Raw genomic sequence first — 24,333 nt, 5'->3', positions numbered from 1 at the left:
TCAAAGTGTGGTCTGGTGACCCCTGGGGGTGGTCCCTGAGACCTTTCCAGGGGATCCTCAAGGTCAAAATTATCTTTATAATAATACTGATGGTATTTGCCTTTTTAACTCATTCTTCCATGAGCGTACAGTGGAGTTTTCCAGAGGCTACATGATGTGATATCACAACAGACTGAATGTAGAAGCAGAGAAGAGAATCTGGCCATCTTCTAAGTTAGACATTAAACATATTTGCCAAAAAAAACGTGAAATGATGCCACTTTTTCTCTAAGTTATATTGCTTTGGAGAATATAATTATTTTGGATAAAAATATGTTATTATGTTAACATAATGGGCTTATTATTGTTATTTTTTAAATGAATTGATAAATATTTTTTAAAATTTCTCAACTTTAGCTTCTAATATAGAATATACATTGATAGATATAATATTACCTACATAAACAATAGCTCTTTCCACTCCTCAGTAATTTTTACAAACATAAAGGGACTTCAAGACCAAAATGTTTGCAAACCACTGTTTCAAGCTAAAGGCATTTCCTCCTTTGAGACTAATCTCTGTATTAGACAACTAGGAGCAGTTTTCAAAAGCAGACTTAGTACATGAAGGTAGCTTCTTGAAATTGAGGGGCGTGGTAGTTAATTTTTTTTCACATTTTTATTTGCAGGATTCTAAAAGATTTGAAGGCATCGACACTGACTTTAAAGAGTTAGCTTATGATGCTCAGAAAACTCCAAACGTAGTGGAAGCCACCAACAAATCAGGTCTTTATGAAAAGTTGGAAGATATTCAGAGCAGGTGATGGTCGGTTTGCAGCCCCTTTTGTAATGTGTTTCCTTTCCCCGCTCTGTCTCTGAGATCCTTACCTTATTTAACTGCCCGAGTGAGAGAGTATGTCTGATTGTGTACCTTGATTTGCCTGTGTGGTCGGGTAATATGGGGTATTATTAGAGGTGTTTATTGTGATGTTTGCAAATACCCATACATGTTCCATGCATACATGATTTCTGCGTGTAATCCGTAGGTCGCACTGGTTTTCGTTTAGGTAACGTCTGTGTGCCTATGGATCTAGGCAAACCTAATTAGGAAATTCTTTGTGCCCGCAGACTGTACCTGTGTGAGAAGGCCCTGGCGGAGTATCTGGACACCAAAAGGCTTGCCTTCCCTAGGTTTTACTTTCTCTCCTCTTCTGACCTGTTAGACATCCTTTCCAACAGCACAGCCCCGCAACAGGTAAGCTGGGGAAGTGCCTGTAGAAACATTCAGAAGGACCAACATGCTCCAGCAGGAGAGTTTCAGGTTCCCCGTCACTCCCCCGTAGGCGGTGTATGTATTTCACACCTGTGTTGCCATCCTCATCATCCCTAACCTCAGAGCTTTCTTCATTTCCACCATTACTGCTTCTCAGGATGCCCGCCACTCCCCCCACCCCGCCCATCAGTGGCTTTTTTTTTTTTTAACAGCTTTATTGGAGTATAATTGCTTTACATTGTTGTGTTAGTTGCTGCTGTATAACCAAGTGAATCAGCTATACATGTACAAATATCCCCATATCCCCTCCCTCTTGTGTCTCCCTCCCACCCTCCCTATCCCACCCCTCTAGGTGATCACAAAGCACTGAGCTGATCTCCCTGTGTTATGCAGCTGCTTCCCACTAGCTATCTATTTTACATTTGGTAGTGTATATATGCCTATGCCACTCTCTCACTTCATCCCAGCTTACCCTTCCCCCTCCCTGTGTACTCAAGTCCATTCTCTACGTCTGCGTCTTTATTCCTGTCCTGTCCCTAGGTTCTTGAGAACCTTTTTTTTTTTTTTTTTTACATTCCACATATATGCGTTAATATACGATATTTGTTTTTCTCTTTCTGACTTACTTCACTCTGTATGACAGACTCTAGGTTCATCCACCTCACTACAAATAACTCAGTTTTGTTTCTTTTTATGGCTGAGTAATATTCCATTGTATATATGTGCCACATCTTCTTTATCCATTCATCTGTCGATGGATACTTAGGTTGCTTCCATGTCCTGGCTATTGTAAATAGTGCTGCAGTGAACATTGTGGTACATGACTCTTTTTGAATTATGGTTTTCTCAGGGTATACGTCCAGTAGTGGGATTGCTGGGTCATATAGTAGTTCTATTTTTGGTTTTTTAAGGAACCTCCATACTGTTCTCCATAGTGGCTGTATCAATTTACATTCCCACCAACAGTGCAAGAGGGTTCCCTTTTCTCCACACCCTCTCCAGCATTTACTGTTTGTAGATTTTTTGATGATGACCATTCTGACCGGTGTGAGGTGATACCTCATTGTAATTTTGATTTGCATTTCTCTAATGATTAGTGATATTGAGCATCCTTTCATGTGTTTGTTGGCAATCTGTATATCTTTTTTGGAGAGATGTCTATTTAGGTCTTCTGCCCATTTTTGGATTGGGTTGTTTTTTTGGTATTGAGCTGCATGAGCTGCTTGTATATTTTGGAGATTAATCCTTTGTCAGTTGCTTCATTGGCAAATAGTTTCTACCATTCTGAAGGTTGTCTTTTCGTCTTATTTATGGTTTCCATAGCTGTGCAAAAGCTTTTAAGTTTCATTAGGTCCCATTTGTTTATTTCCCTTTCTCTAGGAGGTGGGTCAAAAAGGATCTTGCTGTGATTTATGTCATAGAGTGTTCTGCCTATGTTTTCCTCTAAGAGTTTTAGTGTCTGGCCTTACATTTAGGTCTTTAATCCATTTTGAGTTTATTTTTGTGTATCGTGTTAGGGAGTGTTCTAATTTCATTCTTTTACATGTAGCTGTCCAGTTTTCCCAGCACCACTTATTGAAGAGGCTGTCTTTTCTCCATTGTATATCCTTGCCTCCTTTATCAAAGATAAGGTGACCATATGTGCGTGGGTTTATCTCTGGGCTTGCTATACTGTTCCATTGATCTATATTTCTGTTTTTGTGCCACTACGATACTGTCTTGATTACTGTAGCTTTGTAATATTGTCTGAAGTCAGGGAGCCTGATTCCTCCAGCTCCATTTTTCTTTCTCAAGATTGCTTTGGGTATTCGGGGTCTTTTGTGTTTCCATACAGATTGTGAAATTTTTTGTTCTAGTTCTGTGAAAAATGCCATTGGTAGTTTGATAGGGATTGCATTGAATCTGTAGATTGCTTTGGGTAGTATAGTCGTTTTCACAATGTTGATTCTTCCAATCCAAGAACATGGTCTATCTCTCCATCTGTTTGTATCATTTTAATTTCTTTCATCAGTGTCTTATAGTTTTCTGCGTACAGGTTTTTTGTCTCCTTAAGTAGGTTTATTCCTAGATATTTTATTCTTTTTGTTGCAGTGGTAAATGGGAGTGTTTTCTTAATTTCTGTTCCAGATATTTAATCATTAGTGTATAGGAGTGCAAGAAATTTCTGTGCATTAATTTTGTATCCTGCTACTCTACCAAATTCATTGATTAGCTCTAGTAGTTTTCTGGTAGCATCTTTAGGATTCTCTATGTATAGTATCATGTCATCTGCAAACAGTGACAATTTTACTTCTTCTTTTCTGATTTGGAGTCCTTTTCTTTCTTTTTCTTCTCTGATTGCTGTGGCTAAAACTTCCAAAACTATGTTGAATAATAGTGGTGAGAGTGGACAGCCTTGTCTTGTTCCTGATCTTAGAGGAAATGGTTTCAGTTTTTCACCATTGAGAATGATGTTGGCTGTGGATTTGTCATATATGGCCTTTATTATGTTGAGGTAAGTTCCCTCTATGCCTACTTTCTGGAGTGTTTTTATCATAAATGGGTGTTGACTTTTGTCAAAAGCTTCTTCTGCATCTATTGAGATGATCCTTTGGTTTTTATCCTTCAATTTGTTAATATGGTATATTACATTGATTGATTTGCGTTTATTGAAGAATCCTTGCATCCTTGGATAAACCCCACTTGATCATGGTGTATGATCCTTTTAATGTGCTGCTGGATTCTGTTTGCTAGTATTTTGTTGAGGATTTTTGCATCTATGTTCATCAGTGATATTGGCCTGTAGTTTTCTTTTTTTGTGACATCTTTGTCTGGTTTTGGTATCAGGGTGATGGTGGCCTCGCAGAATGGGTTTGGGAGTGTTCCACCCTCTGCTATATTTTGGAAGAGTTTGAGAAGGATAGATGTTAGCTGTTCTCTAAATGTTTGATAGAATTCGCCTGTGAAGCCATCTGGTCCTGGGCTTTTGTTTGTTGGAAGATTTTTAATCACAGTTTCAATTTCAGTGCCTGTGATTGGTCTGTTTATATTTTCTATGTCTTCCTGGTTCAGTCTCAGAAGGTTGTGCTTTTCTAAGAATTTGTCCATTTCTTCCAGGTTGTCCATTTTATTAGTATATAGTTGTTTGTAATCTCTCATGATCCTTTGTATTTCTGCAGAGTCAGTTGTTACTTCTCCTTTTTCATTTCTAATTCTGTTGATTTGAGTCTTCTCTCTTTTCTTCTTGATGAGTCTGGCTAATGGTTTATCAATTTTTTTTATCTTCTCAAAGAACCAGCTTTTAGGTTTATTGATCTTTGCTATCATTTCCTTCATTTCTTTTTCATTTATTTCTGATCTGATCTTTATGATTTCTTTCCTTCTGCTAACTTTGGGGTCTTTTTGTTCTTCTTTCCCTAATTGCTTTAGGTCTAAGGTCAGGTTGTTTATTTGAGATTTCTCTTGTTTCTTCAGGTAGGATTGTATTGCTATAAACTTCCCTCTTAGAACTGCTGTTGCTGCACCCCATAGGTGTTGGGCCGTCGTGTTTTCATTGTCATTTGTTTCTAGGTAGTTTTTGATTTCCTCTTTGATTTCTTCAGTGATCTCTTGGTTATTTAGTAGCATATTGTTTAGCCTCCATGTGTTTGTATTTTTTACAGTTTTTTTCCTGTAATTGCTATCAGTCTCATAGCGTTGTGGTCAGAAAAGATACTTGATACGATTTCAATTTTCTTAAATTTACCAAGGCTTGATTTGTGACCCAGGATATGATCTATCCTGGAGAATGTTCCATGAGCACTTGAGAAGAAAGTGTATTCTGTTGTTTTGGAATGGGATGTCCTATAAATATCAATTAAGTCCGTCTTGTTTAGTGTATCATTTAAAGCTTGTGTTTCCTTATTTATTTTCATTTTGGATGATCTGTCCATTTGTGAAAGTGGGGTGTTAAAGTCCCCTACTATTATTGTGTTGCTGTCGATTTCCCCTTTCATGGCTGTTAGCATTTGCCTTATGTATTGAGGTGCTCCTATGTTGGATGCATAAATATTTACTATTGTTTTATCTTCTTCTTGGATTGATCCCTTGATCATTATGTAGTGTCCTTTGTCTCTTGTAATAGTCTTTATTTTAAAGTCATTGTGTCTGATGTGAGAATTGCTACTCCAGCTTTCTTTTGATTTCCATTTTAATGGAATATCTTTTTCCATCCCCTCACTTTCAGTTTGTATGTGTCCCTAGATCTGAAGTGGGTCTCTTGTAGACAGCATATATACGGGTCTTGTTTTTGTATCCATTCAGCCAGTCTATGTCATTTAGTTGGAGCATTTAATCCATTTACATGTAAGGTAATTATCGATATGTATGTTCCTATTACCATTTTCTTAATTGTTTTGGGTTTGTTATTGTAGATCTTTTCCTTCTCTTGTGTTTCCTGCCTAGAGAAGTTCCTTTAGCATTTGTTGTAAAGCTGGTTTTGTGGTGCTGAATTCTCTTAGCTTCTGCTTGTCTGTAAAGGTTTTCATTTCTCCGTCGAACCTGAATGAGATCCTTGCTGGGTAGAGTAATCTTGGTTGTAGGTTTTTCCCTTTCATCACTTTAAATATGTCCTGCCACTCCCTCTGGCTTGCAGAGTTTCTGCTGAAAGATCAGCTGTTAACCTTATGGGGATTCCCTTGTATGTTTTTTGTTGCTTTTCCCTTGCTGTTTTTAATATTTTTTCTTTGTATTTAATTTTTGATAGTTTGATTAATATGTGTCTTGGCATGTTTCTCCTTGGATTTATCCTGTATGGGACTCTCTGTGCTTCCTGGACTTGATTGACTATTTCCTTTCCCATATTAAGGAAGTTTTCAACTATAATCTCTTCAAGTATTTTCTCAGTCCCTTTCTTTTTCTCTTCTTCTTCTGGGACCCCTATAATTCGAATGTTGGTGAGTTTAATGTTGTCCCAGAGGTCTCTGAGACTGTCCTCAATTCTTTTCATTCTTTTTTCTTTATTCTGCTCTGTGGTAGTTATTTCCACTATTTTATCTTCCAGGTCACTTAGCTGCTCTTCTGCCTCAGTTATTCTGCTATTGATTCCTTCTAGAGAATTTTTAATTTCATTTATTGTGTTGTTCATCATTGTTTGTTTGCTCTTTAGTTCTTCTAGGTCCTTGTTAAACGTTTCTTGTATTTTCTCCATTCTATTTCCAAGATTTTGGATCATCTTTACTATCATTACTCTGAATTCTTTTTCAGCTAGACTGCCTATTTCCTCTTCATTTGTTTGGTCTGGTGGGTTTTTATCTTGCTCCTTCATCTGCTGCATATTTCTGTCTTCTCATTTTGCTTATCTTACTGTGTTTGGGGTCTCCTTTTGCAGACTGTAGGTTCATAGTTCCCGTTATCTTTGGTGTCTGACCCCAGTTCCTAAGGTTGGTTCCGTGGGTTGTGTAGGATTCCTGGTAGAGGGGACTAGTGCCTGTGTTCTGGTGGATGAGGCTGTATCTTGTCTTTCTGGTGGGCAGGACCGCATCCGGTGGTGTCTTTTGGAGTGTCTGTGAACTTAGTATGATTTTAGGCAGCCTCTCTGCTAATGGGTGGGCTTGTGTTCCTGTCTTGCTAGTTGTTTGGCATGGGGTGTCCAGCACTGGAGCTTGCTGGTCGTTGCGTGGAGCTGGGTCTTAGTGTTGAGACGGAGATCTCTGGGAGAACTCTCGCCGATTGATATTACGTGGGGCTGGGAGGTCTTTGGTGGTCCAATGTCCTGAACTCAGCTCTCCCACCTCAGAGGCTCAGGCCTGCCACCTGGCCAGAGCACCAAGACCCTGTCAGCCACACGGTCAGGCATAAGCAAGGCAAGGGAGATCCTGGGCGAGGGGTCCCACCAGGTCACGTAGACTCCTGGACTCTCTGATGTCCTTTTATTCCTTTGCACTTAGTCTAGTTTCACTTGCTCGTAGGGAGCCACGTGAAAAGGCCTCGCAGCTGCTCCTTGAGACCGGAGTTCCCAAACTTTAGGCTTGATTTGTTTATTTAATTCGAGTGTCCATCCTTGACTCTGTTCCCATATGGAATGGATCTTTATCTTATATATCCTTTTCTTAATCCTCCTTGGAAACAGTGAAAAGAGAGTAATGTATCACTTCATTTCCAGCATAGAGTTCACTGTCGAAAATCAGCAGTTCACACATCAGAAATCTCACCTTGCCAAAACCTTTGTGCAGTTTACCACAGAGTCTCATCAGTGGCTTTTACTCTCTAGAGTTGGGGAAGCTTTGAGGATGGCAAAATGGAAGGGGCTAAGCCTTTAAAGAGAATGCCTTTGATGTGCTTCTGAAGAGAGATGCAGTAAATAGTGGTCAAAAGTAATAGCTAAGATTTCCATAGAAAGATAACATTGGGAGTTGTATTAATGGGACATTGGGGTGGTTTATGTGAGTGTATATGAGGAACCCAAAATTTGGGGTTCTAACCCTTGATTCTAGCCACTAATTAGCCATCTAGTCTTGGGTATATCACTTCTTTGTGACAAACCTGACTCATATGTAAAATAGAAGCCTACTATGTTACAATTTTTTAAAATATTAAAGTACCTGTCTTTGTCTGTCTGACTTATCTCACATGGCATTATACCCTCCAGGTCCGTCCATGTTCTTGCAAATGGCAAGATTTCATTCTTCTTTATGGCTGAGTAATATTATATTGTAGATGTATAGCACATCTTCTTTATCCATTCCTCTGTTTTTATTTATATGTGGAATCTAAAAAACAAAACAAATGAACAAATATATAACAAAATAAAAACAGACTCACAGATACAAGGAACAAGCTAGTGGTTGCCAGAGGAGGGAGGGGGTAGGGGGATGGGTGAAATAGATGAAGGGGATGAAGAGATACAAAATACCAGTTACAGAATAAATAAGTCACAGGGGTATAATGTACAGCACAGGGAATATAGTCAGTAATATTAAAATAACTTTGTATGGTACATTATCCATAAACATATGGAATCACTATGTTGTACATCTGAAACTGATACAATATTGTAAGTCAACTATATGTCAATAAACAAGAAAAAAGAAGTAAAGTATATACATACATACATATGTGTGTGTGTGTGTGTGTGTGTATCCTAGTGGATACACTGTTGACATTTTGAGCTATAGACAGTGGTTCTCCAACTTGAAAGTGCATCAGAATCACCCAGAAGGCTTATTAAAATACAGATTCCTAGACCCCATCCCCAGAGTCTCTGACTCGTAGGTCTGGCTGGGGCTGGAGAATTTGCGTTTCCAAGGATTTCTTCCCAAGTGTTGCTGCTGGTCTGAGGACCACACTTTGAGAACCACTGCTAGAGAACAGAGAGTCTGAGTCTCAAAAGGATGGACAGGAAGGAAGGATGATGTCTGTACTGTATGATCTTTTAGCTTCCCTCTGTTCTCACCCAGAGAAGAGCTCAAGACTTGTTTGTAGTTCTCTTATTTTCCTTTAGACTGAGGATATAAAGTCAAAACTGTGATCAGGAGTTACTTTTGAGTTCTTTTCCACCTTCAGTGTGACTTTGTTACTCATTTGAAGTATAGTTGGGTTCATTTCTTCCTTTTTGCTTTCTGTTTTGGGGGTTTCCCATCCTTGTTGGTTTAATTGTTTGAATACATAGAATTCTAAGAAGCTATGCACAAAGATATGTGAGAAGTGTCATTCCTTCCAGGTCATCACTACCTCCCCTCCTCCCACTGTAGGTAACCAATTCCACTAGTTTCTGGTTTATCTTTCCTATGTTTATCTTTGCAAAAATAAGCAGATGTGCATTTACATTTGTACATGGGCGTTTTCTTATTTCCCCTCCTTTCTTACACAACAGGTAGCGTGCTTGTATACTTGTTTGCAGTTTGCTTTTTTTTTCATCGTTATATATCCTGGAAATCATTCCATGTCACTCCATATCAATCCATATCAATTCAAAGTTCTCTTCCTCATTTTTTTTGTATCTGTGTCATACTCCATGGACTGATATACCATAGTTTGGCCATAGGTTGTCTATACTATTTTGCAATTACAAATAATTTTAGGCTTTGTCTTGTTGGAGGTCTATCTTCCAGGTAAATCCCTAGAAGTGATGTTGCTGGGTCAAAGGGTAAATGCATATGTGATCTTATTAGATCCTGCCATATTTCCCCCAAAAGAAATTACATTGTCTTGCATCAGCACCAGCAATGGATGAGAGCTTCTCCAACAGAGCCAAAAGATGGCACCCATGCCTAAGTTTTCTCTTTGTCATTACCTTTCTTATTGAAATGATGTTTTTGGTTTGTTGGTAAGAAACAAGTACTAAAAAGAGGTTATCACTGATCGTTAAAGCCCTTCTTTTTTTCTAGTTGAAGTGTTTCCAAAGTAGCCCAGACATGGTGGAGTTGAAATATTTATTACATTGGCATTCTGTTTCATAACTGTATTTTCATTAATCCTTATATAGGAGGGTTTAAAGATCATTGCCAGATCTTTTATACCTTTTATACATGGTATATCACTCTTAAATATTTATTTTTATTTATTTTTCACATGGCTTGAGTAAATCTTTAAGTAGCCCTTCCCTATGCCCTGCCCCAAAAGATGAAGCATGCCAGAATAATTCCCAATTCCTCCTATATCTGTGACTCTCTGTAGTTTTCACACCTGAGTGATTGAATGGTTGGATTTGTAAGTCGTGGGTCACAGAAATTTCCATTCAAATCCCTGAAGACATAGCTCTGCTGTTTCCTGTTACAAAGAAGTCATCTCTGGCCTACCTAGCCTTTCTAGGTAGCCCAATTTCTTTCCATTTGGATCTCTGTAGAGATCAAAATTTAAATTAAATTTTAATTTTTGAAAATTTCTGTATGTTTGGATACTTGTTAATTTTTCTAACACATGATGAGGTTTTTTTCCTCTCTGAAAACTGGGGCTTTCACTATCTTGGAAAAGTTTTCTTTCAGTATGCTTTCACATAATATTTCTATTCCAGTTTTGTGGATAATTCTTTCTCTCAGATTCATCATATTTCCATAAGTTGAGATTATTATCTTCATATATTCATACATATTTGCATATATTCATACACATGTTTCTCTTTTAGTCCTCTTCCTTGGCATTCTTCCATAGTTTCTCAAGTTTAACCATATTTAATTTGTGTGTGTTTATTTGGTCCTTATGTATTGCTAACATTGTTATAAACTGTGCTGTGTCCTTTGTTTGTTTCTTTATTTTTCTGCCTCTACCAATTCTTCTTATCTTCCACCTCATATTTTACAGAGTTCATGTTTCTTTCATTTAATTGAAAACAAAACAAGGTGATACTTTTCATCACTACTTCTGTTTCCTTTATTAAAGCTTCTAATATATACACTCTTACTGTATCTCTTGAGTCCAGCTTTCTCCTTCTTTTAAGTTGTGGGATAATTTCACACATCTCATCTTAGTTGTGGTTGTTGCTTTAATCCACTACTTGTTCTTGGATAAAGAAAAGTCCATCCCATCACGATATTTGTCCCAAGTCACTGTAGGTGGGATCTCGTCCAGTACCTTCACAGTTTACTTCAATACTCTTAGAATTTTTCCTCTCATCTCATAAGCTTAGAGAGCTCATTGCTGTAAATGTAAGGGTTACAACTCAGGGTACCAGTAGGCCCTTGTATTTCAAAAAACTCTACCAGGGACAGCTTTCTGTTTGTTGTTTCTTCTTCACCTGCTGTTCCTCTCACCTCAGGACCACAATGTGGCTCTGTCTAGCATCCTTCCTAGAATTACTGCCCAAGGCATCACTGTGAAGGGCCTCTGTATCATGAGATGCTGTGCTAGGAAGAAGCTCCAGTACAACCAGGCTCTCTGCTTGGTGTGAGCATGCTGGCCCTGCTCTGGACCCTCCCGAGGATGGTCTGCTGCACCAGAGTGGTTCCTACAACTGAGTGACTTCTTCCACAGGCCACTGTCACCACTGCCCTTGACCCTCCAGATTTGGGCATGTTAGCATTCTTCTGCAGAGTATCCTGTGCCTATCCCTTGCAGCACAGTAGTATTTTCTTAGGAAGAAGGCTTATGAATTAACTGTCACTTTTTGTTCCAATCTGTTCCCATCTGTAGTAGATCAAGCAGAAATTAATCAGACTTTTTTGGCTTCATCCGTTTGTAGCTAATGCGTGATGCCCACCAGATCTATGTTCCTTTTATCCAATCCAGCTGGCTCCCATTCTCACATCCCCATCATTCCCTAGCTTCCTTCTAAATGTTCTGTACCCAACAATCTAGTGGGTGTCACATGGTAGCCCTCTAAGCAATACTAATAAGTAACTTCCCGGACATGCTCTCCACTCTGTTGGCATGGTTTCCTTCATAGGTTCAACGTCACCTTTCCAAACTCTTTGACAATATGGCCAAGATGCAGTTCCAGCTGGACGCCAGTGAGAAACCTACCAAGATCAGTCTTGGCATGTACAGCAAGGAAGAAGAGTATGTGGCCTTCAGCGAGCCCTGTGACTGCAGTGGGCAGGTAACGTATGCCTTTCTCTCTCAAGTGTCTGCATTCAGGCATCAGCCTTTGTGACCTTGGGCCGGAACTGCTGTCTGTGCCCTGGGACTGCCAGTTCCCTTGACTTGAACCAATGTTGGAGCAGCTTCCAGTGCCCGCTTTCCTCTCTCTGGGAAGGACACATGTCAGTATCCATATATCTTCCTTAACCAAAGACCTGTGCAGAGAGGAATAAAATGCACATAAACAATTACCTGAGTCAAAGAGAGAAGGATTTTAAAACGATTAGCAGCACCAGGAGACTTTAGCATGACAAGCCCTGGAGCACCCCACAGGGGAATGTAGGACACTGACACCTTCCCCGGGAGAAAACGCCCTCTGAAATCAACCATATTCCTGAGCGATCACTTCTCTGTACAATACACCTCTCACAGCTCTACCCTGTGGAGAGCCCACCACCGCCCTTCTCCAGAAACTACCACCTCCAAATCTCCCGGGTACAATTCAAGAAACACAAAACATGAGACCATTCTCTCCTTAAACCTCCTTCCCATCTTTCACCATCACCGCTAAAGGATAAGCGCTACTTTGTTCACTATCCTAAATGATCCAACAAAGCATTGTCCCTGGGGTTCTAATCCAGTCCAGAGTAACACCTGGAGAAAAGATATTTTCAGAGTTCCACCTTCATCCACATGTATCTTGGAAAGCAATTCTCGTACTTGAAAATAGTCACACATTCTCAGTTTTATGAAAGGGACCTTGGGGTTTGACTCAAACCTTGGCTGTTCTTTTTGTAGACCCAGAAAGCATTTAGTTGGAAAATATAATCCTGGCCTTTGGCTCCATACTCAGCATGGACAAGGTCATGAGATTCCACTGACTTATTTACACCCAGCTCAACCCAGATTAAGATTTCCTCGTGAGAACTCTGGGTGGCGGCCCCACATCCCCTGAACCTAGTCCTCTGCCCGCTGGGCTCCCGTGGGCTTATCCCCCCTGTTGTTAATTGAGCCCCGTCCTGCGTTACACAAACGAACTGTCTCCCTGTGCCTTCTGGCGGCTGTTTGGGGTTGTCCATCGTGCCTGGGCTCATTTTCTTCACTCCCTCAGGCTGAGTGAAGTGTATCACTGAGCACATCTTAGGAACCCAGCGTCTAACCCTGAGTTCTTCTTCCAGGTAGAAATATGGCTGAACCATGTGCTTGCTCACATGAAGGCCACTGTGAGGCACGAGATGACAGAAGGCATAACTGCCTATGAAGAGAAGCCGAGGGAGCAGTGGCTCTTTGACTATCCAGCTCAGGTATTCTCCGAAGCGGGACCTCTGTGGGCCCCCATCCTCTGCTTGCTCTCTTCCTCAATGACCTCCATCAGCCTCCTGGGGCTGCCAGACTCACTCATGCTTCAGGGTCAGGAGAGGCTGGTCTGGAAGGGGTCAGCAGGAGGGACCAGGGTAACTGTCAGCCATGACGCAATCCAACCCCTACCTTGGAGAATTAAGGGTCGTCCATTTTTACTCCATTGGCTACAGTAGGGAGAAAACGTAAACAGTTCAGCTCACTGAGCCAGCCCACTTTGTATGTGCCAAGCTGTTTGCTGAGTGCAGGAGACACCAGCCAGAGGCATGACAATGTAACCCTGCCCTGCTGGGGCTTACAGACTGGTGTGGAAGTCAGTCACCTACAAGTGGGACCTGGTGTGACAATAAAGGAGGCTCAGGGTCCTCTGGGAGCCTGTAGCTCGTTAGCGGGGTCTGGGGATCACCCTCCTGAGGATATGATGCCTAAGCTGAGGTTTGAAACACGTGAAAGATGGAGGGAAAGAGCAACGAAGCGTGGGTAAGAGTACAGGCAAAGGCTCAGAAACAAGGGAGAGTGTAATGTGTTTGAGGCCTGAGTGTGGTGGAAGCAGGAGTTAGGGGAAGAGGGAGCAAGAGGTGGCAGGTGGGTTCTGGAGAGGAAACTAGAAGACAGCGCTTGTGGACCACGTTTGGGAGTCTCATCTGATTCCAGGATATATCTAAATCCTTCACCGGGCTCTCAGGAGGGTAACAAGAGAAAGAGGAGAGTTAATGAGGCTATTTTTAATGACTCTGGCTGCGGTCCACCACTCCTCCCACCCCTGTTAATGGCTAATACTAGTGTTGGTTTGGTTTATTTGGGGTTACAGATATTTGATGGTAATTGAAGCCCGAGGAGTAGATAAGATTGCCCTTGGAAAATATGCAGACTGAGATGAGGGTGCAGAACAAACCCTTGAGCATCATTCAAAGGCTGAGTAGGTAAGGAGAAGCCAGCAGAGCAGAGTGAGAAACAGCCTTTTCTGATGGAAGGAGCACCAAGGAATGGTAGTCATGGAAACCAAAAGAGGGAGTGTTGATAGCGGGTGAGAGGTCAGTTACACCACACACGTCTAAGAGATCAAGCAAAATAAAGAGGCTAATGTACGGCCGTGGACTTGGTGAGGCCATTTCAGTGGAGTGGTAGAGAAGAGACCGCACTGCAGGAGGTTGAGAAGTGAGAAAAAGGTGGGAAAATGTTGACAGCGAGTGTAGACAGAGAAGAGAAATAAGCCAGGGCTGCAGAAGGAAGAGGTATTGTTTTAACAGTATAATTGGCACATCACGTTCAAACCATCCCAACAGGATCACACTGCAGGAGGAACTTCTTTAACAAAAACCAATGTGTCTAAATCCAAAGGCAAAAACTAATAAATTAGGGAATGGTACTTGTTACTACAACAGGATTCTCTGCTTCACAAAGGGAATAATTCCCACCAGGATTCCTTGTTTACTTGAATCCGCATTTTGTGGCAGGAAAATGTGTTGCCTCCCGCTATTGTGACAGACATCATCTAGAGCAGTGTCTCCCGAACCAAGTGGTACCACATCTCCACCGTGGGTAATCAAAATTACGCGTTTTCCTTATGAAGTTTCTCAGCAAAGAAATGTGCATTTAAATCACTTTTTTTCATTTATTTATTTTGAATCTCTGAAGACTGACTACAAATCATATTGACCATGTTGAATTTCAATGGAATTCGCCCTGACCTTCAATAGTAGGCCTTTCAAAGTTATAGTTTTAAAGAGATACAAAAAAATGTAGTGAAAGTATTACAGGCAAGAAAAAATATGCCACACATGATCAGCAATGGCTCACTAAACTAGAATACTCCAACCATGAGAGGTTCCGGAAGAACAGAGCAAAGACTGAGTATTGTTGAGGTGTTCAATCAACACTTTGTTATCCTCCCAAGCACAGGAAAGACGCTGTGGCCTGAGAAGCGAAAGCAGAAAGATCAGTGTACCAATTTCTAAAAGCCACTGACATTGACCAGCATGAGCCTTTGGTTGTTCTCAACCAAATGATATGTTTTTCCAGAGCAGAAAGCACTTTCCCCACTTGTGTTGTGCCCACTTCACACCTCCAAGGCCTTAGAGGCATGTGCTCAAAGAGACAGTGCTGGTGGAAGAGGGAGGGAAGGGGTGTCCGTCCCCCACACAATGACGTTCTCAGCCCGTGCTGTGTGGGGACTGGGCTGGTTTGGGAGACAGTCCTGGTAATGGCTTTACTAAGTGACTCTTGGTGCCCCAGGTGGCCCTGACCTGCACTCAGATCTGGTGGACCACAGAGGTGGGCATGGCATTTGCCAGGCTGGAGGAAGGCTACGAGAATGCCATGAAGGACTATTACAAGAAACAAGTGGCCCAGCTCAAAACCCTCATCACCATGCTGGTCGGCCAGCTCTCCAAGGGGGACCGGCAGAAGGTCATGACCATATGCACCATCGATGTCCATGCCCGGGATGTGGTGGCCAAGATGATCGCTCAGAAGGTGAGTTCCAGACTCTCAGGAGTGTCGCTCTTTCTGGGCACCTACACCGTGAATATTGAGGTTAGGGAGAAGCTCACATATGGCTAAAACACAGGGGCTCCAAACTCTGCACCAGCCAGGGAACTGGGAGAGGATCACGGTGGCTGCTCGTACCTTTAAAACCCGAGCAAAACAGCGTCATCTGAGCGGCTCATGCTTCCTGTGCTGTGGTAGGCAGCATACTGCACTCCTGACCGGTACACAACACCCAACACCCAGGTCATCCAGAGCCCCGGGAATCCTGTGGCCACGGGGCCGCCTGCTACCTATTGCACCCTGTGATTCACCCACCTCCTCTGCCATGCTCTCTCTAGGTGGACAATGCCCAGGCTTTCCTCTGGCTGTCCCAGCTGCGGCATCGCTGGGATGACGAGGCCAAACACTGCTTTGCCAACATCTGTGATGCCCAGTTTCTGTACTCCTATGAGTACCTGGGAAATACACCTCGCCTGGTGATCACGCCTTTGACAGACAGGTGAGAACTGGAGTCAGCCACTGACAGAGAACCCTCCTGCTGTTTGGCTCACACCATCCAATGACCACCCAGTGTCACTTGCTATTTGTCCACAGAGCTGCAGGGGGAGGGCCAGACGTAACCCAACAGAGGTAAAATAAAACTGAAAGGGTGTAGGGCAGAGCCCGTATCAGAGCAAACCCCAGAGCAAATCGATGAGCCATGACTTTTTGAGGAATGACTAGGCAGTCCTACACACCTGGATTCTCATTCCAGCTGTGACATACCAGCTGTTTGACCATGAAAACCTTGACATGATTCTCAGTTTATTCATCCATGAAATGGAGGTAGTAACTTCCACTTCAAGTGAATTTTGTAAGGATGAAAAACAGGAATGCTTGTTAAGGAGTTCAGGGCATAGTAAGTGCTCAGTAAACAATTCCTATGGCTATTTTCTTATCAATCAACTGGCGCATTTATTTAGCACCTCTCACTTTGGGAATACAAAGATGAGAGCAAGGTCCCTACCATTCAGGAGCTTACAATTTCTTTTACCATACTCTCTGTCATTCATATTCATTATAAATGAATTCATGCCAGACCCTGAACTAGTCACTGGGAATACAAAGATGACTAAAAGTTAAACTCCACTTCTATTGAGGGAAATATGACATATGTAGAAAAAAATGTACAAACATACACCACACACACAGCAATAACCCTATGGATCCCTCCGTTTATCCTCTTCCTAACATTTCCCACATTCTGAAGTGAACTTGCCTTCTTGCTTATTGGTGGCAGTCCCCTTTGGAGTGTAAACTTTTTTGCTCTCAGGGACCTTTGTCTGTCTTGTTTATTGCTATTATCACCAGTACCTAGTAGACGTTGAATTACTATCCATCGATGAATGAAGGATGGTTGATTATTGTAAGAATGACAGAATCAGGAAGGGGAGGTCGGTTCAGAGGAGGGATCCACACAGGACTCCGCCTGTGCCTTGGCTCCCAAAGAAGCAGCAGCAGCCGCTACGCTGTCTCCTGCTGTAGCTGGGCACCACCCTGCTCGCTGCCCCAGCTGACGACGAAAGGCAGACAGCGTAGGTTCAGAGGGATGCAGGTCCCTCTGCAGCTGGAACAGTAAAGGCTGCAGCACCTCTGGGGCTTTGGGCATCTCGGGCTTTTACCCGGGCTTTCCTGGGTCATCAGTTGGAGGGGCTCATTCACTGTGGGTTCAGGGAAAAGTTTTCCCACCTCAAGCTTCATTCACAGGGGACCCTCTCCTGTGCTCTTTGTCTTTGTGATGATTCTCAGCAGCACAGCTGTCCTAAACAGGAAGGGCTTTGGGAAAAGTGTTCTCTTTGGCAGTGAGTTTTTCTGCCTGCCTTGGACTTGGAGCTAATAGTTTTGGAATTTATGTCGCTCGGAACAGAATAATGAAGCCATTATATATTTGAGCAACTTGGTTACTGTCTGTCTCTCACTGTGACTGTGTGTTCCATGAAAACATTGACTTTGATTTGCTCACTGCTCTGCCCCAGGACGCGGCACCGTGTCCAGCAAATAATAGCCATTCATGAAATACTTGTGTAAAGGCAGGGAAATGACTTCTGAGATTCGGAGTAGTGTGCCCAGCTTCCCAGACCATTCAAAATACTTCCTTCCTACCCACAGGCACACCAGACATTATCATTCCAAGAGATAAAAAATACAGCACTGTCTTTTCCCTGGGTCTTCATACCTTCCCAGGAGTTGAAGAAGATAATTACCTCTTTTGGATTTAGAGGTCTCTAGTACTCTAATGCCAAATACCTCATAGAGGGAAAGGGTAAAGTTTTGACAGTGAATTATGTCTAAAATAGGCATTTATCACCTCTCATATGAAAGGATGCAAATAGGAACTTGCAAGAAAGATTTGCTGCAAAGAATGGCGAATACTATGCAGACCTTGACCTTGTTTTGCCCATGAGATACTTTTCTGACAAAGTAGTATATAGTGAATATTTATATGGTGAATTCCATTTTCTCATTGACTTCCATTATTATCTCAAGAAATGTTTTGCCCAGAAAGAAATTGACCTCAACACAGAAAATCACATTTTAAAGAGCATTCGGCTTTTGCTGGTGTGTAGCTTAGTACGTTTAATTCTCTCCTGCCAGAGGAATTAATCAAATGGACAATTTATCCGTACAACCTCTGCACATTCATTAAAAGCACAACCGCGTTACAGTACGTCCGACTGATTATGCCTTTTTCTTTGGAATTTCCCACTGCCTGGATGGGACCTGAATGTATAAGTAGGTACAGTGGCTCAGCCATTGTCACAGGACTTTGGCACACTGCTAAGTTGAAGGACTAAATGGAGATACTTTTTCAGGCTGAACAAAAGCCATTCTCCTAAGTTGTTTCTTAACCTGTGGATGGTCTCCTCCCCCTTTACCCCCCTTCCCTCATGTTTGCACACAAACACCCCTTTCAGCCCCGTACTGGCAGTACTGTTTTAATCAACAGCTTATCAATTTTGAGTACCTCTTAATTTCTCAGGCACTACTGCAAGTGGGTGAGATATAATTGATGCAAGAGTCTTTGAGGGTGATTTGCTGGGTAGGACACAACTAGCAAAGTCATACACTTTCTTTTTAAGTTTTTTTTATTGAAATATAGTTGACCTACAGTGCTGTATTAGTTTCGGGTATACAGGATAGTGATTCAATGTTTTTATAGATTATTCTCCATTTAAAGTTATTATAAAATATTGGTTGTATTTCCTGTGCTGTACATTACATCCTTGTATCTTATTTATTTTATGCATAATAGTTCGTACTTTTTAAATCCCCTTCCCCTATCTTATCCCTCTCTCCAGTCCTCTCCCCAATGGTAACCACTAGTTTGTTCTCTGTATCTGTGAGTCTGTTTTGTTATATTCATTCATTTTATTTTCTGGATTCCACATATAAGTGAAAACATACAGTATTTGTCTTTCTCAGTTTGACTTAACTTCACTAAGCATAATAACCCTCCAAGACCATCCATATTGTTGCAAATGGCAAAATTTCATTCTTTTAAAAGCTTTTGCACGGTGAAGGAAACCATCAACAAAACAAAAAGACAACCTGCTGAATGGGAGAAGATATTTGCAAATGATATGTCTGAGAAGGGGTTAATATCCAAAAATATATAAAAGAGCTCATACAACTCCATCAAAAAAACAATCTGATTTTAAAATGTGCAGGAGACCTGAACAGACATTTTTCCAAAGAAGACATACACATGGCCAACAGGCACATGAAAAGACGCTCAACATCACTAATCATTAGGGAAATGCAAATCAAAACCACAATGAGATATCACTTCACACCTGTTGGAATAACTATCATAAAAAGACAACAAATAATAAATGTTGGTGAGGATGTGGAGAAAAGGGAACCCTAGTTCACTGTTGGTGGGAATGTAAATTGGTGCAGCCACTATGGAAAACAGTATGGAGGTTCCTCAGAGAATTAAAAATAGGACTACCATATGATCCAGCAATTCTTTTTAAGTTTTTATCTGATATTTTTATTGAAAAACTTAGTAATCTGTAAACAAAGAAAATAAAAGTTACCAGGAATAACCGTTGTTAATATTCAGTCTGTTTCCTTCTCATGTAGATTTTGAAAAAATGAAATTGCAACCATATGCTGCATATAAAATATCATAGACTTTTTCATGTAACAATATATCATGTGTATACTCTCTAAATATTCTTCTAAACCCCTCTTATAGCTGGATTATCTTCTATTTACAAGTATCCCATAGTTTATGTAACATAACCACATTATGGGCCATTTAAGTTGTATCTAAGCTCTTACTGCTAAAAATAAAGCTGCTGTGAACTCACTTATATATAAATTTTTACTATGTTTCTCATTATTTCCCCAGGAGGGATTCCAAGAAGCAGGATAATTAGATGATACATACTTTCAAGTTATTCTTAAAAAAGGTATTGTTCCCACTGTCACTAGCAGTTTATGAGGTGGTCATCTCACAATATCCTTACCAGCATTAAGTATTATTGTTTAAAATATTATTAACTTTATAAGTCAAAATGGTATCTCATTTGGATCTTGATGTTCTTAATTACTCACAGGCTTGAGCATTTTATGTGTTTATTGGCTGTTAGATTTCCTTCTCCTGTGAATTTGTTGTTATTATCATTGCCCATTTTATTACTTTTACACTTAGCAAGTTCCTGCCCATTTTGAGATCAGTTTAATATTCACCTGTATTTTATTATAGTTTATGTTATTTTACTTTTTCCTTTAACCTTTTTTAATTCTTTGGTAAACTTTTTGACTACTGAGTAAAGTGAATGTTTTCATCAAAACATTTTTGTAAAAAAAACCAAAAAAAACCCCCACATTTTTGGTTACAAGTGATAGAAGCCTAACTTAACTTGAACTAACTCAAACTAACTTAAACAGAAAGAGGACTTGTTAACTCAGACTTCTGGGGAAGGAGTCCAGCTTGCTGCAGTGAAACCAGCTTTCGGGCCTGAACAGGGAGCTATCAGGGCTTGACTGTCTCTCTCTTATCATGGCTTTGCTGTCTTCTGAGAGCTGATTCCTTTCTTGCATTGTTTTTCTTTGGCTGGAAAGATGGCCCACGCCTGATCCGGGAGGAAGAGAGACCCTCTCTTTCCCAGCACCGTATGTCAGATTCCTTAAAGGGACCCTGACTGGTCCTGTTTGGATCATGTGCCCGTCTCTGAGCCAGTCACTGCGAACAGTGAGATGGAGTATTTTGCTCAGGCCGAGCCCTGTGCCCACCCCTTGTGGGACAGTTTTTTTTTTTTTTTAATAAATTAATTTTACTTATTTATTTTTGGCTGCGTTGGGTCTACGTTGCTGTGTGAGGGCTTTCTCTAGTTGCGGTGAGCGGGGGCTACTCTTCCTTGTGGTGCATGGGCTTCTCATTGCAGTGGCTTCTCTTGTTGCGGAGCACGGGCTCTAGGTACGCGGGCTTCAGTAGTTGTGGCTCATGGGCTCTAGAGCGCAGGCTCAGTAGTTGTGGCACACAGGCTTAGTTGCTCCATGGCATGTTGGATCTTCCCAGACCAGGGCTCAAACCCGTGTCCCCTGCATTGGCAGGCGGCTTCTGGGAAGGTGGGAAATACTTTGATTGACAGCCCCATGGGAATACTCTGTGTAGAGGAGAGATGGCTTTCCAAAGTGTGGAGTCCTGGGAAAGGAAAACCCATAGAAACTATGTTAGGGAGTATATAATTAAATTTTTTGTTGTTGTTGTTTCTAAGTAGTCAGTAGGCCCAGCACGTGAGTTATGGGTCCTTTCCCTCACTGGTTTGTGATGTTTGCTCAACCATATTCAGTTTTGGGTCTATCAAACTGCTTCAAAGTATCTATTCTTATTCTGTTTCATCAGTATATTAATCCATCTATATGCAATGCTCTTTAAGGATTGTAGCTTTATTGTGAGTGGTAATATTTTTATAGTAAAGGTCTGTATCATCCATTTTCATTTTCCTTTCCTTTTTTTTTTTTTTAAGTTCTTCTGTTTCTTCTTTCAAATGAGCTTTCATCATTTTGTCAAGTTCTAAAATATAAATTATTAGGGTTTTGATTGGTGAGCCTTAAAACCTTCAAATTAATTTTGAAAGAATGGCCAGGCCATCTTTATAATATGTGATTTGTTTTTCTTTGTTCATACCTTCAATCGTGTTTCTCAGAAAAGTTTATAAGTATCTTCATATAGGTTTTGAGTGTTTCTTATTGTTATCTCTATGTAGTTTTAAATTTTTTTGTTCCTATATAAGATTGTTTCTTCATTTTATATATATATTTTTTTGTTTTGTTTTGTTTTTTGTGGGGGTTTTTTTGGCCGTGCCCCACAGCGTGCGGGATCTTAGTTCCCTGACCAGTGATTGAACCTGTGCCCCCTGCAGTGGAAGCACGGAGTCTTAACCACTGGACTGCCAGGGAAGTCCCTGTGTATATATATTTTAAAACAACTTTATTGAGCTTTATTTTATGTCAAAAATTTCGCCCATTCCAAGTGTACAATTCAATGATTGTTAGTAACTTTATCAAGTAGTGTAACCATCACCATAAATCAATTTTGCAACATTTTTATGCCCCTCAGTAAGATCCCTCATGCCCATTTGTAGTTGATCCTCACTCCCACCCCCAGCCCTGGTCAACCACTAATCTACTTTCTGTCTCTATAAACTTGCCTATTCTGGACATTTCTTATAAATGGAACAATACAACATGTGGTCTCTTGTGTCTGACTTGTTTCATTTTGCATAATGTTTTGGGGTTCATCCATGATAGAACATGTGTCAGTAGTTTGTTACTTATTATTTCTGAATAATATTCCATTTTACAGATATGACACATTTTGTCTATCTAGTCATCTTAAGTAATTTTCAGTTTGGGGCTATTATAAACAATGCTGCTGTGAACATTTGCTTGCAAGTCTTTGCGTGGATGTACATTTTCATTTCTCTTGGGTGTATACCTAGGAGAGGAATTGCTGGGTGGTACAGCAGTTTTATGTTTAACTTTTTGATAAACTGCCAAATTATTTTCCAAAGTGGCTGGATCGTCTTATATCCCCACCAGCAATGTATGAGGCTTCCCATTTCTCCACATCCTTGACATTTATTATTATCTGTCTTATTTATTGTAGCCATTCTAGTGGATGTGAAGTAGCATCTCATTTGAGTTTTAATTTGCATTTCTGTAATAATGTTATTGAGCATATTTTCATGTGCTTGTTGGCCATTTATATATCTTCTTTGGCATCATTTCTGTTCATATCTTTTATCTATTTTTTGATTGATCTGTACTCTTTTTTGAGTTCTAAGACTTCTTTGTATATTCCGGACATATTGCATATATGTTTGCAAATATTTTATCCCAGCCTGTTGTTTATCTTTTCATTTTCTTCATGGCATCTTTTGAAGTGCAAAAGTTTTTAATGTTGATGAGGTCCAGTTTGTCAGATTTTTCTTTTATGGACTGTGCTTTTGGTGTTGTAACTAAGGAACCTTTGCTTAATTTCATTATATCTTTAACTTTCTTTTCATTTACATATAGGAGAAAATTGGTTTTTGTAAATTTGTCTCCTGTTCTTCCCATCTACTGCCCCACGTTAAAAATTCTAAGAATTATGCTCTTGATTCTCCTTTTTCTAAGTCACTTCTAGAATTTCTAGTTATATTTGAACCATACGCATAATATGAAGCATAATTAAACTATTCAAGTTTAGTTACTAAGTGTGTGTTATTTTTGGTAGATCATATGTCAGTCATTGCTCTCAGTTCTTCCTGTCACGGTTTGAGAAAGACATTTACCAACTAGCGTAGGCAGACGAAGATGAGCACTAGGTGATGAAGGACCTCATAACCACATGGCATAAGGAATAGATCTTAGAATTGGAGGTATTTATGCTGAGGACAAACAATTTTCAAGTTTTAAATATTAAAATATTATAAGATGGACAGATTTGTTTTAGGTTGATGCTAAGGACATTCTTCTATTAGTGCTGTTTCTTATGTTGAGTTGGGAACCTATCACAATCCCTGGGTGTTTTTCCTGTGACCTGCCATCTAGCCACATTGCCCCCATTCCATGTACATGCAAGTGCTTGGAAGATTAATTTGCATTTGTTCTTCTTAAATTTCACTTTGTTGGGTCTACCACATCATTTTCAATTGCTAAAATTATTTAGAATTTTGGTCTACCTTCTATCTAATCAATTATTTCTTAATTCAAGTTATCTATGAATATATAGAACATCAGGAGGCTGTGTCCTGGTGATGCCACTAGAGGCCTCCCTCCAGGTAGATATTGTTGCATCCACGTTCATTCCTCAGTTATGATTATTGAACCATGTGGTAGGTGGAATTCTAGGAATGATCCCCAGCGACATTTTCCCTTGTATCATCTCCTCTTCTTTGAGCGTGGGTGAAAACTATAAATAGGATGATATCATTCTCATGATTATATTTTGCTTTACGGCAAAAAGGAAATTATTCAGGTGAACCAATATAGTTATATGAGACCTTAAAAGTAGAGCCTTCTCCTGGCTGAGGGCAGAGGGAAGGTCAGAGAGGCTTGAAGCATGAGGAGAATTTTTCATGCCATTGCTGATTTTGAAGATGGAGGGAGCCCTGTGCGAGGATGGTACAGTGGCCTCTAGGAGCTGAGAGATCCCCCAGCCTCAGCATGCGCCTAGGACCTCAGTACTACAGCTGGTAGAACTTAATTTGGCCAAGAATTCA

The 24,333-nt window shown here is 40.6% G+C and overlaps 1 protein-coding gene across 1 annotated transcript in view; it reads left to right on the top strand.

Annotated features, from left to right (window-relative positions):
• The window catches only part of DNAH9 (dynein axonemal heavy chain 9), a 297,703-nt gene that overhangs the window by 80,394 nt on the left and 192,976 nt on the right, over window positions 1-24,333 (top strand). The window contains exons 21-26 of the mRNA XM_061176356.1: window positions 669-799; window positions 1,108-1,234; window positions 11,592-11,744; window positions 12,904-13,029; window positions 15,320-15,559; window positions 15,913-16,073. Coding sequence (XP_061032339.1) covers window positions 669-799; window positions 1,108-1,234; window positions 11,592-11,744; window positions 12,904-13,029; window positions 15,320-15,559; window positions 15,913-16,073 — 938 coding nt within the window. The remainder of the gene's footprint in view (window positions 1-668; window positions 800-1,107; window positions 1,235-11,591; window positions 11,745-12,903; window positions 13,030-15,319; window positions 15,560-15,912; window positions 16,074-24,333) is intronic.

This window comes from Eubalaena glacialis, chromosome 19, assembly GCF_028564815.1.
Source record: "Eubalaena glacialis isolate mEubGla1 chromosome 19, mEubGla1.1.hap2.+ XY, whole genome shotgun sequence".
Classification (NCBI taxonomy): Eukaryota; Metazoa; Chordata; class Mammalia; order Artiodactyla; family Balaenidae; genus Eubalaena; species Eubalaena glacialis.
Note: the sequence above shows the minus strand (reverse complement) of the source record. Positions and strands in the feature narration are given on the sequence as shown.